At 41.2% G+C, this 26,235-nt stretch overlaps 1 protein-coding gene across 4 annotated transcripts in view; it reads left to right on the top strand.

Moving 5' to 3' along the window:
- The first annotated feature begins 3,424 nt into the window (after window positions 1-3,424).
- The window catches only part of KIAA0930 (KIAA0930 ortholog), a 67,054-nt gene continuing 44,243 nt past the window's right edge, over window positions 3,425-26,235 (top strand). For 3 of the 4 annotated variants that reach the window (XM_048939101.1, XM_048939108.1, XM_048939092.1), the window contains exon 1: window positions 3,425-3,823. In XM_048939101.1, the coding sequence (XP_048795058.1) occupies window positions 3,679-3,823 (145 nt within the window). In that variant the 5' untranslated portion in view covers window positions 3,425-3,678. Of the gene's footprint in view, window positions 3,824-24,213; window positions 24,464-26,235 lie in introns of those variants that run through there. The other variant, XM_048939118.1, reaches the window with a different exon arrangement.

Below are 26,235 nucleotides of genomic sequence, written 5' to 3'. Positions count from 1 at the left end.
AGTGGTAACTGCATAGGTGCAGGTGTTACACAAGGTCAGTTCACAGCTCTGACTCATATTTCTGAGCCACTGTGGATGTACCATTGGTTCTCCTTAACCAGACCTGTCATCAAGTAACAACAGACAAGGAGGTATTCAACAACTTTTTTCCTCTGTCTTTACTACTGACTGCTATACACACAGCCCTTGAGTGGATGGTTCAGAAGATGGGAAACAGGGGAGCAATGCCCCTCCTGCTGTAAGTGCAGATCAGGTTTATGATTGCCTGAGGAACCCAAACATCCATAAATCTGTAGGTTTCAATGAGATTAATCCCAGAGTCCTGAGGGAATGGGCTGACATAGTCACCAAGCCACTCTCAGTGGTATTTGAAAAGTCATGGCAGTCAGCTGAAGTCCCTGGAGACTGGAACAAACATGATGTCACACTCATTTTTTAAAAATGCAGAAAAGGATGACCTGGGAAACTACCGACCTGTCAGCCTCATCTTTGCCAGGGAAGATCATGAAGCAGATTCTGGAAGCTGTGCTAAGGCACATGGAACAGAAAGAGGTGACTTGGGATAATCAGCACGACTTCATCAAAGGCAGATCCTGACTGACTAACCTAGTGGCTTCGTATGATGGCATTAACTGAGACTGTGGACAAGGGAAGAGCCATAGATGTCATCTATCTGGACTTCAATAAGGCCTTTGACACAGTTCCCCGTAACATCCATCTCTCCAAATTGGAATGATATGGATTTGACCAGTGGACCATTTGATGGATGAGGAACTGGTTCTGAGATCATACCCAAAGAGTGGTTGCCAATGGCTCAGTATCTAGATGGACATCAGTGGTCAGTACTGGGACAGGTGCCCCTTAACATCTTCACTAATGACATTGACAGTGGGATTGAGCACACTCTCAGCCAGCTTGCAGATGGCACCAAGCTGTATGGTGCAGTAAACATGTTTGAGGGACAGAATGCCATTCAAAGAGACCTAGACAGGCTCAAGCAGTTGGCTTGGGTAAACATCATGAGGTTCAACAAAGCCAAGTGCAAAGTCTTGCACCTGAGTCATGGCAAACCCCACTATCAATACAAGTTGGAGGATGAAAGGATAAACTACATGCTGCTTTCTAACACCACAATGGAGTTAGAGAGTTTTCTTCTTGGACTTTGGATAACAGCCCCAAGCTGCCAGAGTTCAAGGAGCTCTTAGACAGTGCTCTTATCCATGGCATTTGGATTTTGAGTGATCCTTTGTGGAGGCAGGAATTGAACTCAGTGATCCCTGTAGGTCCTTTCCAACTTGGCATTCTATATCTCAATAGATACTTGGTCTATGCAAAGCTCCATCTTATCTCTGCTGTCTAAAGCGGCTTCCCAGTTACTTTAGCTCTTTCAGCAAATCCCTGTCATCTGACTGCAAAGCCATCTTCAGATTGGCAGGAAGTGCATTCCTGTGCTTTAGGTTAATTGAGGGACTGCCCATTTCTTCTCATGAAATAAAAAGCCGTATAAACCCAAAACTTAATGAATTTCTTCCTGGACTTTAAATTTGCAGAACTGATGGAGAGTTTGAGGAGGGTTTGTAAGTAGTGAAGTGTTTCTGGATACAATATAGATAAAGTAAAACAATGAAACAAGGATTACGTGCTAGTAGCTTACAAAACCCGGAAGCATGTTATCACAAAGGCTGTGGTTCATATCTCAATCCAATTAAGATAATTGCACTCTCAGGAACAGCACAGGAGCAACTTAGAATAAAAGGCACAGAATGCACAATTGTTTTTGATCAAATAGAGAGGGATCAGTGGAGTTCAAAAGCTGTTTGTATGAGTTCAGACATGTTTCCACTTCTACAGTGCAAAGCTGAAGCACCTCTGGTTTCCATTCAGCATAACCCAAGGCAGTTAACTAATAGAATTAGAGACAGGTATGACAAGAATAGTACAGAGAGGGGGAAGAAGGGCTGGAGAAAGCTGAACAAATGAAACACCTCTAATTTCTGAAATACATGACCTTATAATGGTCTGTACTGCGTTCAGGGGAGTATTCGTAAGGGTAATTTTAGCTAAAAATTTTGTAACATTCTAAAAATAGTATTTTCACAAGCTTTAATTGTATATTTCATCTTGGGAGCAGAATTAATTCTGTGCTGTACACGGTAAGGTCCCAAAAGCAATTTTGGAGCATATTCCAACCTGCCCAATGTAACACGTTTCATAATGGGGGGCCCAAAGGTGTTCTTTACTAAGTCTAAATGTCTTGATGTAGTTAGGTAGGCAATTAAGTAAAAATGGCAGAATTAATCTTTGAATGCACGCTCGCTTAAAGGCCCACTGAACAATGTGCATGCCTTCAGCAGAAAGCAGCAAAAAGAAAACAAAAGAAAACAAAAACATAACCAGGATATGATTAGGATTTTTGAGCATTTTTTATCTTCAGAAGAAAGCTGCTTCTCATGTCTTGTATCTGTAGAGTTTATCCAACATTCATTTGCTGCAAGCAACTGTTTTAAAGCTTTACCAAAAATAATAAATCTAGAATATTTGTAAGCGAAGGTACTTTTCATGTTCATAGCAGGTTAAATGAGACTTTGAAAATGTCAGAATTGCAAAGGAACATACTTTTCCTGCAAAAGTGCATAGCTTGATGTATTTAAGTAATTCAGATCTCTAGCAGGCTGCAAGTATGTAAACAAGCCTTGACAGCATCAGCAATGCAAAGCATATATATTATTGTCTCATCTATTAAAAATACATTCAGATACGTTAAATAAGCCCATATCTACTGACTTCCAACCCCCTTTTAATTGCGAGGTACTCTCTGGTGATTTTGTTAACGTGCACTGCAAGCTATCCCTATTAGCTGCTACTAAAACAAGCACAGCAAGAAAAATGCAGACTTGCACATAGCTGGAACAAGTTATTTATGTAGGCGTAGCAAAGCTTGACCATTATTGACTAATTCAAAAGACAATGTTAACTCAGCTGGTACTTACTCAGCTTAAGTATTACATTACTTGAGATTTCTGCTGTACAACACATACACTCTAATGCAGCAATGCTTTTAGCTATCTATCTCGCATACATCAATGCAAGAAACCCCAACGGTCTGTTATCAGAGGGTGAAATAGTCTCTGGGGGTGCTAGCAGCCACAAGGGACCTCAGTTCTGCGGGACAGCGCCCTTAACAACTGCAGCACCTGATGGAAGGAGCAGGGGGGACTCGAGGCCACTCCTTCGGGTACTCAGGTGGCAGTGACACGGCCCTCGACCTGGTCCGGCTTCTTAACCTTGCACTGCTCAGCTGTACCTGCCAACACCGTCGGCACAGGAGGCGGGGACCTGACATACATCCCGCCCTCCTCCCCGTCCTCCGCCGCACCATTGGTTGATGCGGGGGGGGGGGCGGTGCTGGCGATTGCCGATGCAGGAAGCGGTGGGGCCGGGCCGGGCCGGGCCGTACCAGGCAGGGCGGTGCCCGCGACTGCTTCGGTCGGGGGCTGCGCTGAGTAGGGCAGAGCCCGGGGAACGTCGGGCTGCGCGAGTGGAGAGGAGCGGCTCGGTTCGGCGCTCTTGTCGCTGTCACAGAGCGGCCCCCGGCTCCGCCCGCCGCCGCCACCGGGGAGAGCCGTGCGGGCGGCGGGGGCGGCCTGACATGAGATCATCGCCGGCGGCGGCAGCAGCATGGCCTCTGCCGGGAGCGGCGGCCGCGCCGCATCGCGGGACGGGGAGGCCAACGGCGAGCCGGACCGCTCCTTGCAGCTGATGCTGCGGGCGATAGCGGAGGAGCGCAGCCGCACCGGCCTCCGCCACGAGATCAGCGGCCTCGGTGAGGGGCGGCGGCGGCCGTGGCGGGAGCGGGCGGCGGCGGCGGGAGGCGGGCCGGAGGGCTGTGAACGCCGCGGGGCCGCGCGTCGGCTCCCGCTCCTCCGTTGTTTGGCGTTATTGGGCCAGCGGCCGGAATTACTGCGAGCAGAAAGTGTGTGTCGCGTGTTTGGAGTACGGACGCTCGGCACTCTCGCCGACGCGCGTGGCCGTCGGGTGGTCCCGGTGGGTTTTTCCCTGCGCCCAGCGAGCTGCCCCGCGCTCGGCGACTCGGGGCTTGTACCGGGAGCTCGGGCAGCGGAGCGGCGGCGAATCCTCCCGGCACTCTGGTGGGCTTAACGTGCGTCGCGGGTGACGTCTGCTCAGGTGTTTTCTAAGCCCCTGTTGCAAAACGGGAGCTGGGAGTTGTGCTCCAGTTGACTTGAGGTGGCGATGGTACTACAGCTGCTTTAGCTGAGAGCCTTTGGGCCGGGAAACTCTGCCAGCCAGGGTAATGAATAGAAATCGCTCGTTATGTGCAACTGTGAGATCGTGGGCATAGAAAGCTCTGATGTGAGCACTGGTTTTTGCATTCTTCAGAGCTGCAGTATGCACTGTGCTGGAAGGGGTGCATGCATAGGATTCCCTGCAGGGTCAGGGCTTGAAATTAGGAGCACTTAAGTGAAATTTGTTGTTGTTACTTCTGTGTGACTCATCCTTCCACTCCTCGCTTACAACTTCCCAGATGTTTGTCTCCGGGTCTTTTGTAAAAACTGAGTTTTACTTGGATTTTACTGGTTTCTGTGGTGCATGTTGGTGTAGGAAGCCCTGTTCTCCTTCTGTCCCCTGCATACCAGGTCAGCCCCCAGTGCTTACTGGGGTCTCCACAGGGAAAAATGGGCTCTCTCCTTGTCTCTACCTTGCACTTAATGAAAGCTTCTTCAGATAAAAAAAAAAATGAGTCTTTCTCATTTCTTCATGCTTTTTCTAATGGCTTTGTGTCTCCGAATTGAACTGGAATGTAGAAGTGTTATGGCCAAATAAAAAAAATATAATAATAATAATAAAAAAAAAAAACCAACAAAAAAAACAACAAACACCTCTTATGGTCAAATAAAGCCTTGTGGCAACGAACGTGTGAATGAAAGGGGGAAAGCAGTACAAACAACAGCAGCAAAAAAGCCAACTGTGTGAGATTGCATTCGTGGAAAACTTGTTGCTGCCTTGTGTTTGGCCATATCAAGTTTGAGTGAAAATAAAAGCTTGCAGGAATAGAAATACTATCACTGCTTTCCTTTAGTGAAATTGGCTGGTGATAACGTAAGACTGCTTCCTTGCTGCTTGTAATTGAAGGTATAACTGAAATAGGTCATGCTTCAGCATGGCTTTGGGATGACCATGCAAGCCATGGGGCAGTATTGCATCTTTCAACCCCCATCCCTCCTCCCAACCCCTGACAGAGATATATAAATAAAACTCCAGGGAAATGACTGAGCTCCTTACACTGAGGTTAATTCTGGCTGTGAAGGGTCTCTTGTGTGTGGCTGTGCCTGTTTGAAACTAGGTCATATGTCAGCATAGGAGTGCCTTGGGTGTTCAGTTTTTGTATCTAGCTGAGCTCCAGCTGCAAATGCTGCTGTTTGCCAGTCTGTAGCTGCTATACCTTGCCCGCCAATGTGTCCTGCTGGCAGAGGAGTGCCAACATACCAAGTGGGACTGCTGTCAGGTCACAATATGAACATTTAAATTGTCACATTTGAAACAACCAGCCTTGAGGATGGTAATGCTGACCTTGGGCAAGTCCCATGCCTGGCTGCGGGACAAATATAGCTGCATTTGGTTTTAAGATGGTGTTTTGTCTTCTCATAATGGACAAATTCTTTCCAGTGGTGTCAGGAGTCATAGTAGACTCAATCTGTTGTGCGTTTGGCTTGAGTGCTCTTAAAATCAGCTTTGATCCTGTTAAACTGTAGGTTTTTCTGACTGTTCTTAACCCCTTTGTGGTAAATGGAACTTAATAGTTCAAATTTGTGAAGCTTTTTTCCCGTTGCATGTTTTCTTTAAGTTTGCTCCCCAGTTTAAGCAGGAGACTGCTATTTATGCTGATGCTGGATTTCTGTGAGCAAGAACACTTCAAGAGCATCACATCAGCAGTTAGGCAAGTGTTGTCCAAAAATGTAAATCCCCTCATAAGGGATTTTCCTAATTTTCCTCTTTGTGTAATGTAGAAAATACATCAAGTCCTCTGACATCACACTTCAGAATAATAACTCATATATGACTCTGTGCCAGGCTGATTAATGGGAATGATGATGCCACTATGAGATGTCTCAGCTGCATGTCAGTGTCATCCAGCTGTGCAGGGCATTGCACTCAAAGCTAGCTCTGAAGTGCAGTTTGGTACTGCATGACACTGTCAAAGTAGTTCTTTCTTAGGGAATGACAGGATTGCTTTATGTCCTTTATAAGAAAGTTTTAGATGCCTACAGTTTCTATATAATGTTAATTGGGTGGCTGTGAGTACTGTGTTCTTCATTTTAGGACCTAGTTGATAAAGCATAAATAATATGAGCTGGGGACTTGTCAAGCGCTGCTTTTCTGTTGGGAATCCCTTGCTGTGTTGTGCTTGCTCTCCTCAACAGTGTTGTGTAGAAAGCTCTGAAGTTAATTTTTGGCCAAAGCCCTGGCCTGATAGAGTTTAGGTTAAATCTGAAACTAGATATGTAGTGTTGTCAGATGCTTAACTTCTCTGTCTTTTATCACTTCAGGGATGAGTTGCCCTGTCTTCAGTGCAGCCTAATGTTCTCGGTTGGAGGTATGACTTGCTACCTTATAATTAGTAAGAAAAGAAGAAATTAGGTCTGAATACCATCTTGAACCATAGCTGATTGACAGACATGTAGCCAAGCAAAAGTCGAGGCAGCTGGCTCGGGACTAAACCAGCTGTCAAAAATTGCTGTCACTAGGCGCTGGTGACAGCAGCTGCAGTGGTTACAGGTGCTGGCTGAGAGGCTAGGCCCTTCAGAAGTCCTGATAGTTTTATCACTAATTAAACGTTCCCTTTGGCTTCTTGTTTGGGGAGGAAATGCTCTTTTGTTCCTCTGACCCTTGATAAGAGGAGGGCAAGGGGAGGTCCCTTCCAACCCCTACAATTCTGTGATTCTGAATACACGCTTGGCAGAGGGTCAGCAGAAAAAGGAACCTTTTTCCTCACAGGACTATGTGAACTTGTTTGTGCAGCAGTGATCTTCAGAGCCTGTCGTGTGAATAAAGGCAAGGGGATGATTCATGTGCCAAATGATCGTGATGAATAAATAAATCTCGGAAATAAGTAGGTCTCAAACCTTCCTGAGAGAAGGGAAGGCGAGGTGGCATTACTAAGTGTTTGTGGACATTGTGAAGATATGATGGGAATGGGAAGGCTTGAGTGGGAAAATGCGGGGAAAGAAAGGACAGCAAAACAAATGTTTGGAAATGTTAAAATAAGAATTGAGGAGAACTACTTATAACTAGGACTTGAATGTATTAAAATCAGACCTGCGTAGAGTGGTAATAATGTTAATTAAATTATAATATTCACAAAGTATATATTTGCTTCTGAAGCTCTGAAGAAAATATAACCACTGAGTAGGTGGGAGGATTTTGAGGGTTTTGCTAAGCTAGTTTGACAGGAGTAACTTGGATGTAGAAAGAAAATATATTCTTTGTTCATGTGTGTTTGTGGAATTGGCTCAGTGATTAGTCCAGTCAAAGGTGAGGGACTAGAAAAGCTGGAAAGCTTTGTTTTCTCTTGAACTGTGAGTAACAAGAAGGTCTGTAAATCAATTCTGCTCTTCTGAGAGCTTGAGGAACATATACAAGCAGTCAAATTCACTACCTTACAGAAAAAAAATTGTAGAATTGAGAAGGTTGGAAAAGATCTCAAAGATCATCCTGTCCAACTGTCCACCTATCACCAATGTTGTCTGCTAAACCATGTCCCTCAGTACAATGTCTGAATGTTTATTGAGCACCTCCAGAGTTGGTGACTCTACCATCTCCCTGGGCGGCTTGTTCCAGTGCCTCACTACTCTCTTTGGAGAAAAACTATTTAGTAGTGTCCAACCTGAATCTCCCCCACTGCAACTTGAAGCCATTCCTTCTAGTCCTATTGCTGGTTACGTGGGAGAAGAGGCTGACCTGCATCTCACCACATCCTGAAGCTGCCGGTTTCTCCAGGAGAATACTGTGGTAGACAATGTTGAAGGCTTTGTTGAAGTTTAGGTTGACTATGTTAACAGCCTTTCCCTCATCCACCTGATGGGTCACTCAATCACAGAAGGAGATCAGGTTGGTCAAGCAGGACCTGCCTTTCATGAGCCCATGCTAGCGAGGCCTGATCCCCTGGTTGTCCTGCACATACCATGTGATCTCCCTCAGGATGATCTGCTCTGTAACCTTACCTGGCACCGAGGTCAGATTGATGGGCTTGTAGTTACCAGATCCTCCCTATGACTCTGCTTGTAGATGGGAGTCATGTTGGCAAGCCTTCAATCCTCTGGGACCTCTCTGGTTGACCAGGAATACTGTTAGATGATTGAAAGGGGCTTGGTAGTCAGTTTCACCAGCACCCTTGGGTGGATTCCAGCTGGCCCTGTGGACTTGTGGCAGTCCAGGTGCATAGCAGGTCTCTAACCTAAATTGTGGGGGGGGTTATTTTGCTCCTTATCCCAGACTTCCAAGTCAGGGGGAAGGTATCCCGAGAACAACTGGTCTGACTTTTAAAGACCTAAAGAAGGCATTGAGAACCTCAGCCTTTATCTTATCCTCAGTGATCACATTCCCTACGACATCCAGTAAAGGATGGAGATTCTCCTTAGCCCCCTCTTACTGTATGCTTAATGTATTTGTAGAAATGGGTTTTTTGTTCTCTTTTATCCCATTGGCCAAGCTGGGTTTTTGCCTTTCTGATTTTTTTCCTTGCACATCCTATCAACTTCGTGCTCTCCCATGTTCCCTGGCCCTTCATCCACAGAAAGTAGATTCTCTTTTTCTCCTGGAGCATCAGTAAGTGCTCCCTGTTCATCCGTGCTGGTCTTTTTCTCCATCAGCTCATCTTGTGGCACAAAGAGATAGCATGTTCTATACCTTCAGAACTTCTTTCTTGAGGAACAACCAGCCTTCCTGGGCACTTTTACTCTTCAGGACTGAATCCCAAGCGGACTCTCCCTGCCAGTGTTGTGAACAACCCAAAGTTTGTTGTCTGGAAGTCCAAGGTAGCAGTTTTGCTGACCTTCCTCCAGACTTCACTAAGGATTGAGAACTCTATCATTTTGTGGTCTCTCTAAGACAGATCCTGTCCTCCATATCTCCCACTGGTCCTTCTCTGGGAACAGCAGGTCTTACCAGCTGTGTCAGGAATTGATCTTCCGTAGACTCTAGAAGCCTTTCAGACTGCTGCTTCTGCATTGTGTTGTATGTCCAGCATATATCAGGGAAGTTGAAGTCTCCCATCAGAACAAGGGCTGGCAGTCACACAACTTCTGCCAGCTGTTTGTAGAACACCTCATCTGTTTCTTCATCCTGATTAGATGGTCTGTAACAGCCCCCACCAGGATGTCCACATTGTTGACCCTCCCCTTGATCCTTACCCATAAAGATTCAACCTTATCATTTGCAGCCCCAAGCTCAACAACATCAAAACACTCTCTAACATAGAGATCCACACCACCATCCTTCCTTCCTCGCCTGTTCCTTCTGAAGAGCTTATACCCATCAATTCCAATGGATACAATCCTCTGTAATGAGTTTAATATACCAGTGTTTCTAAGTTGATTTTCATTCAGCACATCTATATTTTTTTTTTGAGTTTGAAGTCATCTTTTATAGTACCTCAATATTTGTACAAATTTCTTTGTCCTATTTATAAAACATTTTGCAGCTAATACATGTGAAATGTTCAAGAAAGGATGAATATTTAAATTTCTGAAAAAGGGTGCTTATGTAAGTAATTTATAAATAGTACAATTAAAAAAAGAGCAGCTTCTTAATGAGTAAAAATAAGACAGTGTTCCAGCCAGGGAGAATGTGTATTTCCTTCTAGGAAAGGTTCTAGAATGTAAAATGCAAAGCAAAATTAAAATAGGTAATTTGAATTTGTGCTAAGGGTAGGTGGTTTGACTTAACCAGCTTCCTTTGGGTATTGAATCTCAGGTTTACTTTGAAGAAATTTGAGCAAGCTGCAAATAAATTCCAAGGATTTATTTTTTTCTTCAAGAGAAAGACAGAATAGCTAGGAGGGTGATTGGGCACTGGAATGGTCTTCCCAGGGCAGTGGTCATGGCCCCAAGCTGCTGGAGTTTGAGAAACATTTGGGCAACACTCTCATACACACAATTTGATTTTGTGTGGCCCTGTGTGGAGTCAGGAGTTGGACTCAGAGATCTTTGTGGATCTCTTTCAATCTGTGGTATATGATTTTTGTGGTAATTTTGATGTTTCTTTTTTTTTTTCCCCTTCTTGGTCTTATGTGGAAAACATGCTGGATTAAACCTTTGAAGTCAAGCGTGCCTGTATACATCTGATGTGCAGTTAAGTGCTTGTACAGCATGGTGCAGGAACCTGTGCTGGATCTGGCTCTGAGACCTCCTGGCTTCAGCCCTGGAGTGGGAAAGGGTTTGTCCAGCAGCCCTGCACATAGGACCAATAAAGTGAGGGATTTGCTCAATAGCTCCTGTGTGAGATTTTCTTGCTTTTGTCCCAGCAAAGCGCAGTGGAGAAGCAGCAGAACGTGGCTGCAGAGAAAGGTCATTTCTGGCAGGGCTGTGCCATGTTGCTTGCTTTTTGTTGAGATTGTGTTCTGTTGCTATTACAAAGAAATAGGCTGTGATTTTTGCTATGGTGTGCTTCTATGTAGTGCTGGTAGGGTCTGAGGAGGGACAAATGAGGCTTGAGCATTGGAAGTGGGGGACCTTGTGATATTGGGATAGGCTTATGTGAAATTATGGGCAGAGGCAAGTAATGTTTAATATTGAAGGCTGGAGAGAAAATATCTGTTTCCAGAACAAACGCGGAGACCTTTTGCCTCATGATCCAGTCCTGCCACACGATTAGTGCTGGAATGTTTAGAAATAACAGCTTAGTATCAAGTCAGTAACATGTGTTTCCTGATCTACTTTTTAATATGTCACCTTAGGACAGTCATAAAATAGCTCCTGGAGTCTGAGTGCTAATTGCTTCTATTTGTTGTTACCAACTACTGTGCTGTGGAAAATGGTAGTCTAGGGTACGACCCCAGGGCTGTGATCCTCCAAGGTAAATACCTTTTTTATGGATCAATTTTTTTTTTACTATCATTCATTAAATATGTTTTTTTTTTTTTTCCCAGAGCCCTGCTCACACTATTGTAGCTAACAGTCTTTCAGGCTTTCCATTAGACGCCAGTGTTTTTAGGGCATTTGTAATTTGGTTATGGAAGTTAGCTTCTGGCAGGAGCTTGACAGGCATCATCCCAGATCGATAATATAATGCAATCATTTTATTATAGCTTTTACGTATTTTTGAGCAGTTGGATTATTTGTTTATTCGTTCTGTTTAATGGAGATGGTTTATGGGATTTCTGTGTCCTGCAGATTGCTATACATCTTTGAATCATAAGAGACAGGCCAGAGATGCTGAAATATGGAGGCAGATTTTTAAAAAACAAACAACAAAATAAAACAGCAGTACTCAAACTACCCTCTAGGTCAGTGTTGCCTCAATGAAATAAGTGGTTTAGTTCGTAAAACAAGATATGCTGCTGTTTGTTGGTAGCTGCTGTGTCTTTGTTTTTATTTGGTAAATGAGTCGCTTACAGTTGGACCATCAGTCTATGAAGTCTGATGATGGGAAGTTTTAAAGTATCCATCTTTTATAGATGTAGTTCTTGCTGTTTGGTTTTGTTGTTCTAGCAGTATAGGTATTAATCTTCTAAAGGGTGTTATTGGTTACAAATCCATTTTGAAGTGTGCGTTCTATTTTGTTCTTATAAGATGGATAGGAGGTCTTGGATTAAAATACATTCTATCATTACTGTTCAGGATGGATCAAAGCGTTTAACAGTGTATCTGCTTGGATTCTTTCCAAAGAAATGAAAATTCAATTTCCTGGTGGATGAAATATGTGGTTCTCCCCACTCATCTTCTGTGTTTGGAATGAACTCATCAGTAGAAAAACTTGAGAGGATGCAAACTTTCCAGCAATTGAAATAGACTTTATTGCCTTAATGTGCATCTCTGGAAGAGCAACCCCCTGCAGTTGACTAGTTAATACATGTTGCATCTAGTTATTCTTGTAAATGGGAAGTTAAGCAGTGTGAAGAAGTAGCGTTGCACTTTCTTTGCAGGACTCCAAATAATGAATTAATTACTTTCCTTCGTGCAGTCAGGATTCAGAAAGGCCACATAAATCATCCTACTGCTTCTTTATAGGAGTCCTGGTAATCTGAGTATGCTTCAACAGTTCTGTTGGAAGAACTTAGTAAGATGCAGCAGCTGTTCCGAGTAATTTTTTCCCCTGAATCTTTACCATTAAAGGTGTGAATCTTCAGGTTTCCTGCAATCCTGTTATAGAAACAAAGCTTTAAAACTAAAGCTCTTGTCATTTGGTTTTGCCTGTTCTCTCGGTGTGCTGATTAAACAGAATTTGAACTCTGTGAGTAACAATAGTTTTATCTTCTTCAGACATGAAGATGAAATGAAAGCAATAGAACTATAATATTTTTGGGTTTTCCTTAAGCATTTCATTATGGTTTTTGAAGTCAAATCTTTGAAGTGAATGCCTTGCTTTGTGGGCAGATAGCGTGTTCTGCCATTAAAATAAATTAATTTTGGAGATATGTATTTTGTTCCACTCTGGAATTGTCCCTCATATTAGGAACAATTTCAAAGCATGATAGGGAGTCTCCTTGTAAAACTCCTCTTTTTTTTTTTTCTTCCCCTTTTCCTGGGACATGGGACTGTGGATCCCTTCATCCCCTGTCACAGAACTAGGCCAAACCAGGTTGAACCTTGACAGATAGGTTTGAAGCCACCTTGTCTGTTGCACTGTCAGGTGCCCTTCATGGGAGGTTACATCACTGGGCTTGAGCCTTTCCCCTTTAATCATAATGTGCTCAGTCAGACTGACTGACACTGCTCCTGGCATTGGTGTTGATGTGTGGGCGATGAAAATCTTTACAGCTCAATCAAGACCTAGCTTTTTGTCAGCTACCATATAGAGGGGAGAGGTCATATATCAGTAATTGCCAGAGGCTTCCTCCATGCCTGGATTCTGAATTTCGGGAGGTTTGCATTAAGCTAATGCTTCCACAGACAACTGTGCCTATGGTGTGTTGAGTTGTCTGGAGGATGGGCTGCGCTCAGCCTTTGGGTGCTGAGTGGTACTTCTCTTGTTCACATGGTTGTGGAAGAGGTGGTATTTTCAGTTATCTCTATTAGGAGGTAACGAATGTGGAAGAGGTTTTTTTTTCCAATTTCCTCTGTTGGGAAGTAACATGGATAGTTTTAACTGTCATCTCTGTATATCTAACTTTCAAGAAAATGAAAAGTGTGCTGGGGCTTCTTAGGCCTGTCTTCCAGGGCTCCATGAATTTGGGAGATGGATTAGAACAATGGTGAAACTGGAGCTGTCTCTCCACTATGAAGAGTTCCAGTTTCCTGTAGCTGCTGAAACATCCTCATGGTGAGGGAAATGGTTTGAAATGTATTTATGGTATATTCTGCTAAGATACATGGAAGGTTTCACCAGGAGCTTACTCTTCTTGTCTCGCTGTTCAGAGACTAAATACAGGAATTGTTGAGTGTCTAGCAATGTTATATTTTCAATAAAGAGTAGTTTGCCTACCACCTTAAAGGATCTTGGGAGTTTTAAGTTACCATAAATCTCATTGTTCCATAGAATGCAGGGTGGTCAGTGTGATTTAAGTAATCAGTCTTAAGGAGATGAGTTTAATACTTCCTAAGCGTCACTCCTGCTTGACTATTGCCTGAACACATATTTTCCAAAACAAAGGAACAAGCTTATCATGGTATGTCTGGAGATAAAGCTCTGCAAACCCAGCTAGCTTCCTAAATAAGCATAATCCAGCTTTATGCGTTTTGTAGGAATGCTTAATATTTTTTTTTTGCTTGGTTTTAATGAGAAGGTTAATTTCTCCCTGTGCAGTGATGTGAATGGATGACCTGAGTTTTTCATAACAAGGGTGACTAAATTCTCTGTAGTCAAAGCATCATGTGAATTGTTAGTAGGCCACGTCTTATGTGAATGAAGGGGAACTAATTTCATCCTCTTTGATCATTTGATACTAATGGCATAGATTACTTTGTTTTGTTGCTTTTGGCCTGACTTGCCAAATATTCATACTAGATTGTGTTTCATAGGCAGATTTTTTTCCTTTCAGTTAAAATTATAATAGATGTAAAGACATGCATGGTGTGCTTGGGGAGTTTCTCAGTGTTCTAGGATTAGAATAACAATTGTAATGTTTTTACTTCTGTTCAACAGCTATAATATTGATTATATAAGTATTTAATTCAAAACATTGACTGTGACAATCGTAGGATGAATGTGGAAGGATGATGCGTTTACTACTTGTTTCATGTTTGGCTGTTTGCAGCTGCTCCAAGAAGCTGCTGGAATAAATGGTTCTAAGCCTAAAATAAAAGAGGATGAACAGAATTTGTGATCCAAAGTAAACTTTAAAATTTTGTTGTTTTGCGTAATAAAATAAGGTTTCTGGGTTGAAAGATTTGGACTTGCTACGTCTTCCTTCTGTAGGCTCACTCCTGTTTTGCTCAAAGACCTTGTGATTTGGGTTTGTAGGTGGTACTGGAAATGTAGACAATGCACTTTTAGCAGATTTGTGTGCATTTCTGTAAACTGTGCTCCCCTCTGAAAGGCAGCCTGCCCTGCATAGTAGGGTGGACAGGAGCAGAGTCTTCAATGAGCAGTATTTTACTATTGGAAAAGTTTTTCAGACATTCCTGGGGAATAGAAGATTGTCATGTATTTGATACTTACTTGAGGCTTTGAGTTCTAAAGCAACATAAGATTTTCTATTACCTTTGTTTTTACCAGATATTTCCAACACTATGTAAGGAGGTGGAGGAGTGAGTCATTCTCTAAACTAGAACCCAGTTGAAATCTAACTCAAAAGGTATGCCCAGAGAAAAAATATACCAACAATTAATGCAGAACTTCAGAGATCTGTATTCAGTGTCAGTGTTTCTATAGATTTCTTGTCATTTTGGGCAAGTTGGTGACACTCCTTGTGCTTGTTATTGGGTAATAACAAGGCATTTCCTCAGAGGGAAAACTGTCCTATGATTAAGAACTTTTCTAATTTCTTACAGTCAAAGGACGGGTGGCAGCTGAGCTCTGTGCATTATGCCAGAGGAGTGGAATAGTGTACCAACAGTGGAGCACACCAGGGAAGGCGTGGATCACACAGCACGAATGATCCTCTTTGATTCTGAGTGGCTTGTTAGGCAGAAAGATCGAGCATGAAATGAATTATAAACATGCTCTTTCTAGTCTCCAGGCAAGAAACATTTAAAGTGCATCACAGATGTTTTTTCAGCAAATTGCTGTGGCAAATGCAGCGGTTAGTGTAATGCTCATCTTGTACTTGGTTGCCACCCTCTCTTAAGCTTGAAGTTGATGACATTATCTAAAACTTACAGAAAGAGCAGGAGGGAAATCTGAGTTTCTGGAACCTTCATGCATCTCTTCAAAAGTACTGTCTATGCTGCAGTGCTACGATTGAATGGATGAAGGGCTATTAAGGTGTATATCCTTTACTAATGGCAGTTTAGACAGGTAGTGAACTGTGTAATTGAAATACCATAGCAGGGTGTTTGTAATGTAGCCATTGGCCAGTCATAAGAAAAAGCAGAAAATGACATTCCATCTTGTGCTGGGGAATTCTCTAGATAAGACCTTTCTTTCTCAACTCACATGTATATACTAGAGACCTTGCAACTGTCATGAGATGGAGGTGGTGATTTCTCAACAGGTAAATGTTGCAGCTGCTCTTGGTTTTATAAACTTAATTAAAAATAATTTTTTAACCATTGTCAGTCTGGAGAGACTGGCTATGTATATTTGGAGAGAAATGTGATGGGTGGAAGAGGGACCCGGGGAGGGGGAGAGGGCAGGAGAAACAGGGCAAAAGCATCTAACCATATATGTGAAATGGGGTCAGAAGGAAAATTACTAAGTCTCTTAAATGTGTAGTCCAGTACCCTATTCTCCGGACCCCACATTTGTACACTTGTGCAGGCCTTCTAGATCCATAGGAGTTTGTAGCTGAACAGAAGTGTCACCCTTGAAGGAGAAATCAGGGTAATGCTGGTTAGCAATGGAAAAGGATGTTTTCAGCAGCTCATATGTTGATGGTAGTTTCAACCTAATTGTATCTTTGTAATAGTTGCTGTTTGTCTTATTGTAGGGTGCTGTCTTTAGGGCAGTTAATGTTTTGAGCTCTTTCTGACCAAAGCTAGTATAAGGTTACTAAAATTCCTCTTATTTTTTTTTTCTTCCCTTTTCTATCTTTTAGCCAATAACAACTGTTTTTCAGAAATGCAAAATCTCTTCCTTCTTTAAACTGGTCGTCTTATATGTATGTCAAACAGGTTGGTGTGTTTTTTTTTTTTCTTTTTGTTTTTGTTTCTTGACCACAAGATGGATAAAAGTGTTGATCATCAGCTTCTGGAAGCAAATAGGCTTGTGGTTGGGAATGGGAGTGAGAATTGCAGCTTCCGTTGTGAAACTGCTAAACCGTCACTCAGCTGCTACCAGTGCATGATCAGTGTAGGAAATCTGTTTCCCTACAAATTGCTGTTGTAGCACTTGCTCTTTGCTTGTTCGTCTCCAGTGTGATGCTAGCTAGAAGCATGCAGTAGGGAGATTATGTGAGAGAATGTATGTACATGCAAACTCTAGGTAGTTTTGTAAGGCTAGAGTTCTGCTGAAAACTAATTTCCTGATCTTATCACATCAACAACAATAGTCTGTTAGTGTTCTGACGGTAATGTTTATTAATTACAAAAATAGAGATGTTAGATGCCATAAACTTACAGGACTGGCAACATTCAGCTAGCTGGCATGATTGAGTTGGCAGAGAACAAGAATGCTGCTGTGTATATACAACATAGATTTTGTTTGTCCTGCTGTAGACAGGCTTCCGCCAACATGCTTTCTAAGTCATCAAATGATGCCCCCGGAGTGGGAGTCTTGGGAGGTTTGGGTCTTTGTTGATAGATACTGGAAGTAGCAATAGGACACATGTAGCCATTTGTACCTCTTCTGCTGGAATTGAAGTGATTGCATTCAGTGGAGTTCAGATTGCTTCTGCTCAAGGAAGAGAGCTACACCTACACAAATTTTCTGCAGCTGTGTCAGTTGAGACATGGAAATGCATTCTCCATTAGTTTCTTATGTGAAAAGATGAAGTAATTGAATCCTCTGATGTTATCCTAATGAGTAAATTAAATGAGAGCAAACTGTGGGAGCAATGCTTCAGTCCCTGCTAGAGCTGAGTTGTATTCTGAAGTGAGTGAGGTTTGTATGCAGTTTCTGAAGAAGGTTCAGGTTACTTCCAGTGACTTTAGAGCATCTGATTGTTGCCAGTTGGAGTAGGTCAGATAAATCTTAGCTGTACGTTGAAGACTGAACTATTACATGATGCGTATGATGACTATTGGATGAAAAGACATTTGTTACTTCTGTGCATTGAAGTTTACTAGCAGATAACTGTACCCTACCAATGGTGTTGACATCTGCTGTGATTATGTATTTAAAGTAAGCTAGCAGATCTTACAGGCTGCCTTCCTTTGATGATTAATAATGACATTATTTCTTTCCAAATTTAACTTCTAAGATAGCTGTGTCTCAATATTTCTCAAATAGCTTACAGTTCAGTTTGAATTCCACACTTTCAAAGGGAATTCTGTAAGTGCTGTGGAGTAGTTTGTACTTGGAAATTCTAAGACCTTTGATTCCACATTAACTAAAATGTTTTTTTGCAGTGGATGCAGTAATAGAACAGAGAAGACAGTAAGAAAAGGGCATGAGCTTCAGAAATACCATTTACAGGTGTTTTGGGCTTTTTTAGAAGAGGTTGTGTTTGTATTCTCAGCCATCATCGTATGCAGCAGTATTCTGCAGCTAGAGAATATGGAGAATATGCACATGGAAATAGAAAATCAAGAAATAAGAAATGTGGGTAAGAGGAAGACTCCCTCCTGAATAATCTATAAACCATCACAAGGAAAATAAAGGAGAGAACTTCAGTGCCTGGGATCCAAACTCTAAGATTTCTTTAATGCTTTTGTGTGGGTAACAGTTGTTTTCTTCTATTACTATCATTACTTTCTTGAAATGAAGTAACAAGGAAGCATGTTTTTCTGGTGGGGTTTTCTTTCTTTCTTTCTTATTTATTTATTTATTTATTTATTTATTTTTAACATCTCTTCATAGGAGTTGTTCTCCTGTTCTACAGTCCTCCGTGTAGTAATTTGACCTAGAAATGGCAGTGAAGTCTGTGAAGAAATTTTCTTGTTGTGTATTATTCTCCTTTTGTGTTTGCTTCAGGTGCATCTGTAATGTATACTCAAGATAGCTTCTGCGAATTGCTTTTCTCTTGGGTGAAATTCAATAAAACAGAAAATAGCCAAAAAGAATGGTCTGAATCCAGAAGCAATCAGTTGTATATGGCCTGAAGAGTAACAGTGCGACTGAGAAATGTGTTGGTAGATTGCTCTTCACCTCTGTGGATGTTCCTCAGTTGGATGGAATTATTTAAGTTATTGCCAGTTGTCTTTTATGAATTCTGAGTACAGCTCAACATTTATTGTTTTCATTTTCTTGCCTCTTGCTTTGGACTATCTTTCCCCCCTGTGTTATGTCTTACCAATGAGAGATAGTCCTACAGTTGGACTGAATTTCCACATTACAAAGTTGTGTGGCTTCATACTGTAGCTGTACTTGAAGTTTTGCTTCTGAGAGCTACATTAGACTCTCATCTAAAGTTGTGTAAGAACAAATTTGAAATCTTAATCATTGCTCATGACTCTGAGTGAGAGTCAATGCTGTAATTGTCACATTTTACAAAGTAGTAGTTCTAGACAGCTGATGACAATCCTCAAATCACAGTGAGTGGCAGAGGAGGAGACAACCCTCTTCTGGGGGTTTTTGACCTAAGTTTTTTTTTCTGGAATGTTAGCTTTTTTGAGTGAATCTCTGATTCACTTGAAGGGCAATGTATTGCATTCAGTTTCTTTGTTAACATGTTTATGAGGTTCATTTTAATCATTGATTTTTATTTTTTTATTTTTTTTGCCAAACACTTTTTTTTTCCCTGCAAAAGGTGCATTTGGAGTAATGTTAATGCAAGCAATACTGTGAGCAAATATCAGATTTCATGCGTTCCATATAAAACAGGGCCATTTGGGAACACTTCACTTAGATACTAAGTGTATGAATGAATTCCTCTGAAATGGTCAGGTGCTCGAGCTGTTGTGATCTCATTCTTTCCCCCAAAGTTTTATCTCCTTTTGGCTGGAGGCTTCTCTCGTGATTTAGGTGAGCCCTCTCCATTTTGCTACTTGTACTAAATTAAATGTTGCTAAAAGACCATTTGGTTCCTGGGTAATTAAGCCCCTCTCTTTGCTTTGCCCTGTATAAGTTTTCAAAAGGCAGAACCTCTCTCATTGCTTCTGTCTTCCTTTCAGCCTTTGCCAGGTAAGTAAGAGCTATCCTGAAGTACTGCATTATTTGGTTGTTGAACACCTGCTGAGACCTTTCTTTTCTCAAACTGAATGCTGTGGGGTTTTTCCTTGTCTGAGGATTTTCTTTCCTTTTTTTCCTTCCCCTTCCAAAAGTCTCCGAGTCCAGTAGTCATATTGGAGCTAAATTAAGTCTTTCAGTACAGTAGGGAAGACTTAGAGTAATGGTTGCTATTTTCTCGTACCACTATTTATATGTTAAGGAGAGTGCATGGTGGTATGATGATAAGTCTGGAAGCTGTAGTTTGGTATTTTTCTGTCGAGGTTCATGGAAAGGAAGCAGTTTGTTACAAGTTTAAACAGTAGGTGCTGACAGGAAAAGGTAGGTAAAGAAATTGTAGGCATTAAATACGGTAGTAGGATAGCAAGATCATCTACTTCAACAGAAACATTTGAAAATAAAGAGTAACCTTCAAGGCAGTATCTAATGTATGAAATTTGTGTGAGATTTTTTTTCTAATAATAAATTAAAGGAACAATTAGGACAAACTTTCTCTGGGAATGAGGGCAATGCCTAGTTATTTATTATGTGGGTAGGACTAGGTGCCAGAACCATGTTGAAACACTTTTAGATAAAACAAATGGGACAAATCTACCACTGTTCTTTCTGTTGTTTGCTGCAAGTGTTTCTTCTGATACTGTAAATGCATCAGAAATAATTAAGCAAGCTAAATGTCCACTGGCTGCTGATGTGGTACAGAGATGGACAAAAGTGAGAAATGGTGACCAGATTGAAGCACTGATTCTGTCATTGCTTTTCCTGTTGTCCAGTATCTGATTAGGAGGTGGAGAGAAGGACACAAAACAGATCACAGAATACTGTGATTGCATTTATTAGCATCTCTGTATTAGATTAGCACTGGCCCATCCCTGGAGGCATCAATGCCAGGGAAACCTGGTGAGTGGCTTGTCCCTCCAGTTAGGAGGGGAATCAACTCTTTGAAAGGGTGGATAACAGCAGGACAAGGGGAAATGGTTTTAAGTTGAGGGAGGGAAGATTTAGGTTGGATGTCAGGGGGAAGTTCTTTGCAGAGAGAGTTGTGAGGCACAGGAACAGGCTGCCCAGAGAGGCTGTGGATGCCCCGTCCCTGGAGGTGTTCAAGGCCAGGTTGGATGGGGCCCTGGGCAGCCTGGTCTAGTATTAAATGGGGAGGTTGGTGGCCCTGCCTGTGGCAGGGGTTTGGAGATTCATGATCCTTGAGGTCCCTTCCAACCCTGGCCATTCTGTGATTCTGTTATCCCTGTGTTGTGATGGACAGCTTGTGTATGACAAATAATGACACCTGTCTGGTTAAAGATGACTCCTCCACATCAAAAGTCAACCCCAAATCTGCTATTTGTGGATGAGTTCTCCCTTTACACTGGAAACTTAAGATGTTCAGAAAAAAATAGATTTTGGAGTTTGTTTTTTAGTTTCGCGAATTAATGTTAGTTTTGCCAATGTTTTAATGTGTTGTAATTTCTCAGTAACCCTAATCTCAAGGATGTGCAAAGTAGTTGTGCTTCTTGAGGAGGATCTCTAAATTCTGTATTGTCTTCTGTACATGCACTTTGATGTGTCTGGACAGACCTGCTGTGGTAGTGTTAGAGCCTTAAAAGCTGAACTGTTATTACTGGCCAGAGGGGAAGTTGGAGTACTCTTGGTAATACTTTTTTGTTTGTTTTCAGCTTTTCCATGATTTTAATTGTTCTGGTTCTTTTTTTCCCCTCGCTGTATCTTTTTGTAAGGAAAATTATTGTAACGAGTCTTTGACACAGGTGTGATGTGAATTCTTGTCCAGCACGAAGGCAGTTCCTTCAGTGCACAGATAGAATCCATTCACGTGGTGTTGGCTAAGGCAACACATCCGGAGAGAAATAGGTACTGACTTGACCAATACCATATGAATGCCCATGTCTCACAAATTCTTACCCTTTAGCTCATTGGAAAATATAAGACTAGTGTAGTGTAGCTCTAATTTGGTGGAGCCACGAGGAGCATTCCTGGGCTGTTTACATGGATTTGATGTGTTTCATGTGGTTCCCTTTACAAAATCCAGCAAGCTCTTAGTACTTCTCTACATTCAGCCTTCAGTGCTGATGCAGCTGGGCCTGATGGTGTCCCTGGTGTCCATGAACCCAGCAGCAGGACCTGTAGGCTGAAGAAAAGACAAGTAACTTTTATTTTTTTAATATTAATTTGCATTAGGCTGATCCTACTCTTTCAGCATCTTTCCCGTTCTGGTTGATTCATTATTTTGGTATCTAATCACAGACTTGGTTAATAGACACTGATGCTGTGGGTTGGCTTTGTGAATTTGTAGTAACACAGATTTATAGAATGGAGTCTAGACAGGGATTTCCTTGAAATTAGTACTTGTTTGGCTGCAGACAGATGCATCCCGTTTTGGATTTCTTCTCTCCATCTGTTTTCTGGATGAGCATTAAGATACCTATCTCAGGTTTGGCTGCTGGAAAAATATCAAGTCAGACTTACTAATTTAGTGCTTTTAATTTGCTATTAACTCTAGAATAAAGCTTTATTCTGTATGTACTACTTATCTATGTTGGTACTACTTTGGGCTTTTAGGGAGCAGGTACTAAGAACTGATGTGAAAAGACCTCTAGTAAATAATCAGCAGCCTCATGCTGAGAAGATTTGGGAGGTTGCCATCCCCAGCTGTATCCACCCTGCTACCTGCTGGGGGTGACTGCCTACATAGCACGGGTCGAGGCACGATCTCTTGGTCTGTTCATAAGGAGCTCGTAGCCTGGCAGACTAACAACAAAAAAAATAAAATCAGTGATGCATTAATACTCTGAACCTTTGACAGTTGAGGCGTGAATTCAACACCTGTTTTGCTGTCCCTGCTCCCAAGGCTGTACTTTACAGTGGAAGAAGGAACTATCAACGACAGACAACAGCTTTTGATTTTTTTCCAACAGCAGTTGTCTGTATTTGGAGTCACGCTTGCGTATATACATAGTGAGAAGAGCTTCTTGCATATGTTCCTTTTTGTCTTCAGGTTACCTGTTCAAATCCTAAATACTAGCACCATCTCAGAGGAAAATCTGTGATCCAAATACTGCCCTAGGCTATTTTCAGTAGGTGCTGTGTTAGAGAAAACTGTAGTATATTCTTTTTTTTCCAAATTTTCGTTTTTACATGTTTCAGTCAACTGATCTAGCTGTGCTATTGTCTGATGCATGAAAGTATCTTCTATTTTGCAATTTATCATTCTGACGCGAGTATACAAATAATTTGTCTTTATTCCAGATATTATAATTGTCCATGCTAATACTGGAGAGATAATTTTGTGTTTTGCTCGTGATTTGACTTTCACTCTCCAGCTGGGAATCCTCTTTCATAATCATTTCTGTTATTTTCTTTTCCATATTTTAATTTGACAGAAAATTTCTGACAAATGCTTTCAGACCTTAAAAAGGGCAACAGTAGCAATGGAGTAGTGATGTGAAGGTTAGGCATCTTGACAGCTTGACAACTGATACACTGTGAAGAAAGCTCAGTTGTGGTGGTGTTTGTTGTATTATTGTTTCTTTTCCTGCAGGAAAGAGCATATGTCAAAGGTATCAAGATGTCACATTTCCTACATAAAAGAACTGGATGGGGTGGCAGTTGTGCTCCACAGATAGAACATCTCGATTCACAAATTTTTGTGTCTAAGTGGTTATTCTTTCCACTTCCCATTTTAGCAAATGGGGAGCTGGTTATTCCTACTCTGTCCTACTCATCTTTCTTCCGGTAGCCCTGTGTACCCAAAACACCAGCCACTCATTTTGTCACATCTGCTTATTTGTATTGTAATGTACTGAGGTTCTTCTTTCACTGGAAGCTGGAAAGGTTAGGTTCCTTGTTACTAAAAAAGAGAAGTATTTTCTTTCTTTCTTTTTTTTTTTGTCTGCTTAGTATATGTATGTCAAAGGACTATAGAGTAATTGTTATGTGTTTATGGCTTTTAATTTTCCCCCCTCCTTAAATTATTTTTCATGTTATGATTTTTTTTTCAAATTTTGGCTGAAAATAATTGACTCAAGGAACGCATTTGTTCCACATAGTCAGGAGTAGCTGTATCAAAATAGAGCTAAAAGCCTGATGATAGATTCCATATTCTTCCAAAATATGTGGGAACACCCATGATTTGGTATCTGGTGAGGAAACTGGATGCTAAAATGCATGGAATATAAATGGATTTAGTTTTCACTTTGCAGTGACATCATGAATCTGGGCTTTATGTTGACAAAGCCAACAAAATGAAGTTAGAAAACAGAATGAATCGTATTGCCCTTTTTATTGTTTCTGTTCTGCTTCACCCAACTTTTCTCCCTTATGTTACACTTGCTGCAGTACGGCTCACCTAAGTAGATGTTGCTCTGAGCTCTTTAATCTGCATTTTGGCTGCCTGGCAAACAAACTTGTGTTCAAGGCTTTCCTGTGTCAATCCCCTAATTGCTGATGACATAACTAGTTTCTGTTTTCCTCATGCTCTGCTTTGTCTTTTCAGAGTTTGTGTCCCTGGGTAAAGTTCAATCAGTATTCACACAAATCTCAGTAGGGGTTAGATGTTGGGGCACTTACATGGACTAAACTTGCAGAGAAAGCTTGTTTCTGGCCCAGTCTCATAGCCAGAAAACTAAAAAGGGAGGAGGGAAAAAGAAAATCCAGGAAGATTATATTTTGATTTTTTTTTGCAGCCTGAGTGGAAGGAATTTTACACAGACTGGAGAGCTGGCATGTCCTTCTGGTATCAGTGTTGTGCTATGAATGGGAAACAGTAATTAGTATGCTCCAGCAACTGGGGACAGGATGTGCAATCATCCCCATGTTATGTAAGCCTTAACCTGGCATGGCTACTGACGTATAGGTAAGTGACAAAAGGCTGAGTAAGGCCTTGAAATGATATCTTAACATTTACAGAACGAGACTGAAGTAGGGATGGCATGCATCTCTGTTTTGTCTTAGTTTTGCAGTTAAAATAACTTTTGCTGTATGTGTTACACCAGAAGAGAATTTAGAAACCATTAGGGAATTTCAGAGCCTTGAAAAGGAGGAAAAAAAAAAAAAAGCAAATGAACAAAAAATCCCACCTGTATGTTTGTTTGTAACTTTTATAAGGAATGCAGACCACGGGAGAAAAGTACCCCTTATCCTTTTTTCCTGAGGTAGCCAGAGTTGCATGTGATCAAAAGCAAAGCATTGGTGAGGAAGCTGCCTTTCCTGCGATGTTAGCTCTGCTTTCTGTCATGTACTGTTTTGAGGTGCTCCTGCTTCTTTCTTTTTGCCTGCCTAGTTATAATGGAAAGTAAGATTTGAATGTTAGCACCTGAAACTGGATCAATGGGGGCTTTTATTAGCATTGGAGAGTGAACATATAGTTGCTACCTTCAGCTAGCTATTTGCTTTAAATCTAACCTTTTTCTTTCCTTTTTGAAGTGTATGAATATTAAGGATTCATAAACACTGTGGCAGAAGATAACTGTTCTACATCTTTGTTTTTACTGCTGGTATAACTGATTGTTTTCTAAAACATTGCACGTTTGCTGAAAGTTTTTTTTATAGATTTTTTTGCACTGCATCTTATCATATAGTCAAGATTTCCTAACACTTAGTTTAACCTTGTGATGTAGGTATTTACTGTTCTGTTACCACTCCTGAGCTCAATGTGTATTTATACAAATTGCAATCTATTTGAAATTCCTGTTTTGTAGCCACAGGGAGTGTATTAAATATAATATATTGAAAAGGTTATTTTTTGCACCTGCTATTATCTCATTCTTATGTGGCAGATTATTATAAGTACACAGCTACTAGAATGGGACTTGAATTTAGACCAATTCAGATGATGATGGCAGCTTACAAAACCTGACATCATCTGTGATAGTCTTTGTCTCTACTCAGTAGATCTTTAGCATTTCCATTAGCCTTTCCCCTTATCGTGATTAAGTACTTTTTATCCAAGCTATTTTTCTTTGCATTAAAAAAAGTGAACAATCATTCATTTAATTTATGGTAAAAAATCTGTAAAATCATTTTTAATGGAGAAACTCAAGCCTTTGAGAGAGGGAGGAAGTACTACCTTCCATGAATGGATGTATTCAGGTATTAAAAGATGCTTTCCATTTAGCTACTATCTCTTAGTTGTTTTGATACCTTGATTTTGTTCTCTTTGTTTTTTCTTTCTCAGGGAAGAATGGGAATTGGTAGTTAGCCAATTAGTAGAGCAGAAGAAAATAAGATATTATAATTGTGTATAATAGTAATAATACCATATGAAAATGTGACACTTAGAAACCCACGTTCTTTATTTTTCCATGGTAATTATACTGCATGTGCTTGCGATTGCTTGGTAATTGGAATTAGGCTTTAAGCTTAGATGTATTTTATATAAAAAAAGTTTTGTCTCAAATTCTTAAGTCTCTTTTGTTGTCTTTGAGTAACCTAATATGCGCTTGGTTTGTACCTGTTTGTGTCAATATGCAAATAGTTATCTGTCACAAAGCAGTCTGAACAATATTTTGGTGGTACTCTGAAATAAAATTGTCAGTTTACTCTTGGCTGGTATTGCTAATCAATTCCTATGATTATAAGCTAATTTCCTGTGAGCTGCAAGGGGAGTTTTGACTTCCTCCAGGAACC

Source organism: Lagopus muta, chromosome 1 (genome assembly GCF_023343835.1).
Source record: "Lagopus muta isolate bLagMut1 chromosome 1, bLagMut1 primary, whole genome shotgun sequence".
NCBI lineage: Eukaryota > Metazoa > Chordata > Aves > Galliformes > Phasianidae > Lagopus > Lagopus muta.
This window is presented reverse-complemented; position numbering and strand designations above follow the sequence as displayed.